The sequence below is a fragment of the Poecilia reticulata genome, linkage group LG21 (assembly GCF_000633615.1).
Source record: "Poecilia reticulata strain Guanapo linkage group LG21, Guppy_female_1.0+MT, whole genome shotgun sequence".
Taxonomy (NCBI): domain Eukaryota; kingdom Metazoa; phylum Chordata; class Actinopteri; order Cyprinodontiformes; family Poeciliidae; genus Poecilia; species Poecilia reticulata.
The window spans coordinates 7,836,877-7,842,892 of NC_024351.1; the positions used below are offsets into that span (position 1 = coordinate 7,836,877).

The following is a 6,016-nucleotide window of genomic DNA, read 5'->3' on the forward strand; positions in this document are numbered from 1 at the left end:
TATATATAAACCTTATTCACTGTTTTTTTTCCTGGATCTCATTTTACTGATACTCTATTTGACTCTACTTCTCCTTTCTCTTGAGCCTGTGGTGTCTTTAGAGCTGGTTATACACAAATGATCTAAATCCATAACCTTTTAGGAGAACCCTTTGATTTTTTAAAGATGGTCCAGGAATACTCAGAAAGGGAAAACACAGCAGAGGCAAACACACAGAAAACAGCAAAAATAATGTTGACTCTTAATTTCAATGCTTATGCCTCGCAGCTAATGAACATCCAAGTTCAGACTCTGAGAAAATTTGGATATTAAAGCTTTTTAAAACATATCGTTCTGTATATAGCCTGTGAACTCATGTGAAATACTGTTGACTTCACCATTGTCCTGTAGAAACTCATTGACATCTTCCACAAGGACAGAAAGCCACAAATAGCCATAGCTAAAGAAGCTCAATTTTCTGATTACTTTTTGAATTCAAACATTGTTACCGTTTGTTGAGATACACACGGAAATACTCAGACACGTGCAGCTGAGCTTTGTAGCTCAAACTCACGTTTTGTTCACTGTTGTCGTATTAGCTTTTAGTCATAAAAAAAAAAAAACACTTGGAAATACAATTTTGCCCCCTAAGTCTCTTTGGGAGTCTCCTTGGGAGAAAAGCAAAACTAAATAGGTTCCCACAAGGCCTCTAGCTGTGCACGCGTATGGTATTTACTTTATTTCTTTTCATTCCATGCTTGGTCCAGCCGTCTTCTCGCTGCGGCTGCAGCCGTGACCCAGCAGGAAGTGGAGGCAGTATGCACGAGCACACGTGTAATTTCAATGTGCAGCCATAGAAAAACACTCTTTCTTTTGATGATAAAAGGAAGCACATATTCCATCCCGAGATGTAACATTTCTCTGCCTAAAGTAGAACATCTCTACTACCCTATTTTTTCAGATGCAACTTGTAAGCCTTAACATGTTTTTTTTAGTCATCTGATTTTTTTTTTTTTTTTTTTTGTAATTTTAATTATTGAAATAATTTCCCTAAGTATAATTATAATTAATTGACAATATGATGCATTAGAAACAAAAGGATGCATGACTTTAACATGCCGACTGAGTGCCAAGGTAAGCGGCCATCGCATTATTTATCTCTTTATCTGGAGCAGAATTGATCTAAAATGGATTAAATGCATTTTAATTGATGGTTGGGTAAAAGGCCTTGGAATTTTCAAGCATTAAAGACAAAATTAAAGTTAATTTCAATTTCATCTCCAAGTCTACAGAAAAAGCTGAGTTTTTTTTTTTATTTTGTTTTTTTTTTAAACCAGCACCACCCTAAGCAGCAGTAGGTCAACAAGAAAACCTGTACATAAAGACAAGACACTTTTATCTGCAACCTGGAGCCATTTTCTTACATTTGGAGCTGTTTGTAGTATATATTTTGATGTTTTACTTTATAAAAGCAAAGTAGTGCTCAACTGTGACATGGAAACTTTTTTATGCATTCAAAGGTTCTTTAGATGAAGAACTGAAAAGTTTAGATGCGCTCAAACCATTTTAATTTGTTACCCCTAAATATAGTCCAGTGCAACCATTTTCCTTCAGAGGTTTCCTTCCTGTAATTTAATCTCATTCTGAGTACAAACCTAAAATTATATGGCTAGAAATGATGGCCAAGATAACCAGGGTAACTCTGTATCCACTTTTAAAGTTTTATTTAGTAAAAAAGACAAAAACATTTAAAAGCCTCACTAAGATGCACCTGTCTGCTTCTCACATGAAACCCTGAGATAAAGTAACTCGGATGCTTTTTGTTAATCAGACAAATTAAGACAATTTGGTTGCAATGAATTATACATTATGGCATCAGAATAAGAGAGCTCAATTCTTTTGAACGTCAGACTTTAGATTTTATTTATTAAAAAAACACACAATCATTGTTTAAATACCAACTGCTGTGAATCTGCAATCAGCTATGCAATAATTTCATCACATTTTAGTAAATGTCAGATCGATTTGAATACATTTTAAATATGGAAATACTGTATTTTGAAAGTCGTAATGCACAAATTCACTCTTCACTGTTTGTTATCTGCATAGTAAAGCAAAAGTTTAGGAAACAACTGCTACAAAGAAAGAAATGTAATCTACACAGAGAACATCTACGAATGGGAATGTGAAGAACATCTAGCTGGAAAATAATCAGGCATTCTACAAGTTTTAGTAGAATGGGGAGAAATAAAAAAAAAACACTGCATGAAAGAAATTCACGTGGCAATCCTTTTTTTTTTATTTGTCCTGCGATTGTACATTGCTTTGTGAGGACAAAGGCTGCAGAGCATGTGCAGTTGAATCGCAGTTAAATGAATTGTAAAAAAATGACCCTGAAAGAAGGTTTTCTTCTTTTCCAGACCTTTCTGAGCAAACCCACGGAAGTCAGAGGTCGATGTATTCAGAGATGCTAGAAATTTTATAATGAAGGTTTTTTTGTATCTTTTATTAAAGAATGAGATCACCTGTACGTGTAACTGTTCACTTTTAAACCTCCTAAAGACTGTTGCACTTTCTGTGGTTAGAAAAGTCGTTGATGTTGACCTGCTCATTTACACCAATAATTATAACATAAAACTTCAGGGGGAAAAAAATAGATTCTCTTGGAGACATCTTTACAATATCCTCTTTTCTTTCCTCTGTTCTTTTTCCTTCTTTCCTTTTTATTTATTTATTTTTTTTTGCCCCAGCTCTCTTCCTTTCTTTTTTCTCTGGTTCTCTCTTTTTTTTCTGTCTCCATGTCCATTGGTTTCAAAATAAATCCAAAGTAATTTCTAGTCAAGTTTTATATTGATCACATCAACTGGAGCACCGTAGCGAAAGCCGCAATGCTTCACTTGTGAATGTAAATCTATTTTGGCTTCTCATTGGTACCAAGATAACAACTCTGATTGCTACAAGACAGACTAGAAACATGAATAAAAAGGACGTTTTCTATAAGTTGAGTTAGAAGGTGGTCTCAATTTTATCGATTATTCCTTCTTCTTTTTTTTCTTCAACTTTCTTCGTCTCCTCCTGCCTGGTCCACAGGTGGTGACAGGTGTGTTGGCTCTTGCGTAACCGGGCTATTCTAAGTTGTTACGGCACCCTGAACGTGTGGCGCCTGTCAGGGACGCATTATTCATTCACCTCCCTCTGTGCGGTTCCTCTATCGATCCATCCGGAATAGGCAACTGGATACTGACTCCATTGGTGGAGATAAAAACGGAAATTATATGAATGCTGTTGCCCATTCCTGTTGTTGGGCATTAAAAAGACGAGGGTATGAATTTCCTTTTCAGTGAAAGTCACTGATGAGGATTACAGTGCAGACTAACATGCTATACAGGAAAAGGAAAAACTAAATCTGATTCCTTTTTTTTAGAGCTGCTGGTTGAATCATCTGTTCAGTTAGTATCTGCACATAGAAAATATCTTTAGGAAATATTGCAGCTTTTTTTTCTGTAAACACTGCAAATGTCACAAAATTGTAACACTTGGCTTATTTTTGACTTAATGCAATTTTTTAAAACCAGAACATGCACAAATTACACACACACACATATACTCAGTTGGTTCAAGATGTAGATGTAAGTTACAAATTGCATTTGTGGCGAGAATTGATGATGAATTTCACAATTAGAAAATACAGCTGGCTTTATTTCTGCACTTGCGTGTATATTTGTTCCATTTTATCTACTTGTGCTTATCGTGCCATCTAAATGAAGGTTTCTGAATAGTGCACAAAAAAGTTCAAAGCTATTACAATATTAAGTTTTGCAACTGAGAATAGCTCTCTATGATGCTCTTTGTGATTTGCATTTGACATTACACACTTAAGGTCAGAAAAAGTGGGGGAAAAAAAAAAAAAGTTGGAAAATCCTACAGTACTCTTAATGTTCTAAGGTCCTGATAACATTCCAGTAAGTGAGATATCAGATTAAATGTTTTACAGAGTTGGTAGTATGGGCATGCAGCTGGTCCTAACTTTGCAGAAAGTGGCATTCTTCTGAATCTGCATGCAAGCATCCAATCAGTAGATGGCAGGTATCTAGTAACAGCAGTGCCTCCTGCTGCTCTCAGTGTATTGACACCATGTGTTGACGAGCATAGTCTTAAGAAGTGTACATGGCTCTTATTGCAAAAGCTTCAAGGCTTTTAATCAAAAATTGTAACTCATGTAGCGCTCAATAACTACTTGAGGAAACATGAAGTCATCCTATATTAACATCATAACTACAGGAGGTAAACTAGCCTGGCGATGAAACAAGGTTTAATTTTCATAGAAAACGTATGTATTTAAAAGCTATCCGTATAAAGACCCTAACATCTGTGATTTAAAGCTGAAAACTTTTTTTTCTTTTGTTTGAGATGATACCAGAATTCTATATGTAGGGGTTAATTTTAAGCAAAAAGAGAAAAACAGTTGAATCATTAAGTATAAAATCTCACGCCTTAGCACATTGCCTTGACATGTCAAAGTCAAAGCTGAAGCTCTTTTTTTTTTTTAACGTTACGTACAGACATCAATTTCTCCCTTTTCATTCTTTTTTATCAGAAATCTTTGCTCCTAACTTTTAGCCAGCAGTTGCTTTATATTCTTGAATTCACAGCATTGTGCCTAGTTAGAAGAGCCAATGCCAAGTTTCGTACATGAAGGCATGCCTTTGTGTCTACCTGAAGTTTTGTCTTTGCTTTCAGAAATCTCATTCCCGGCAAGGTCCTGTTGAAACTCCGTTTTGCTTTTTTTTTTTTTTTTTTTTTTTTTGTTCCGCTCCTGTATTACCCCCAGCTGCTGTCAAACGGACTGACTGAGTGAACCATCTGACAAGCAGAAGCTTGTTAATTCATTGTTTGGATGGAAAGACATGCTTTGGTGTTTAGTTTCTGAGAAAACATGACAAAACATCTAATATGCTGCTGAAAAAGTGCCCGTCTCCACAATCCCCGTGTTGCTTTTATTATCAGCGTGGCCATTAGCTGCTGCTTTAAACGTGATATTCACAAAGCTTTTTTTTTTTTTTTTGGTAAAATAAAAATAGCTTTTTTTTTTTTTTTTGCTAAATATATGGAAAGGGTTTTTTTTCCCCCGCTTGTTAGTTTTCCGTTGCTACATGATTGGTCTGACAGTTTGCCTTTATTCTCTTGCATGTCTACTTTCAGAGAACCAGTGTCCCACTTCAAGGATGACAGCATCTATGCCGTCTCTCTTCCTCAAGTGGACAGAGGCAGTCACGAAATGTTTGCGAGCCATGTAATGATGGGTCACGGCCAGATGAGGGCGCTGTGCAGGGAGGATATGTTGATGTACAGGGAGTACGTGAAGAACAGATACATGTGAAAGCCAAATATCTGGAACTGGACGATGATGAGGACAAAAATGTTTCAGGTTTTTTTGGGGGGGTTTTGCTCGTGACTCTGCTAAATTGTGTGCATTTGTCCTGACGATGTACAGAAGACCTTACACAGCTGAATTTTGACTTTAAAAAAATTATAATAAAATCTAAAAAGCCTTTTGTATATTGTCTGTTTTATAAGTTTTCAACTATTTTATTTGTCCAAACCTGCATTACAAGGCTACAATGGTGGTTTTTATATGATTTTCACATTATTTTAACTCTGATAAAAGTTATATAGTAGCAGAATAAAAAGCAAATATAAGTTGTGGGAATTGATGTAAATAATTGTAATCTTATGTTATGCAACACAGTGCAAGGAGCTGGCATTGAACTGTTTATAAAAGAGCATATTATTTGGAGTCAATTTGTCATTTCTGACTAATTGTTTGTCTCTTTTTAAATGCCGTTTTATTTTGCACATATTCATCATTCCGAAAACATGTCTGCTTATTTTTGTAAATATGAAGTGTTTCTGTAAACTTGAACCATAAAACCACCATAGTTTACAAAGTGGAGCACATTTTTTTCCTTTTTATCATGTTGTGTTGAACGTGTGAGATGTGTCTTAATAAATTAAACACATATTTATCCAACCTACA

The 6,016-nt window shown here is 35.5% G+C and overlaps 1 protein-coding gene across 1 annotated transcript in view; it reads left to right on the forward strand.

Annotated features, from left to right (window-relative positions):
• fig4a (FIG4 phosphoinositide 5-phosphatase a) overlaps nt 1-6,016 on the forward strand; it is a 43,450-nt gene extending 37,434 nt beyond the window's left edge. The window contains exon 23 of the mRNA XM_008397766.2: nt 5,182-6,016. Within this exon, the coding sequence (XP_008395988.1) occupies nt 5,182-5,359 (178 nt within the window). The 3' untranslated portion in view covers nt 5,360-6,016. The remainder of the gene's footprint in view (nt 1-5,181) is intronic.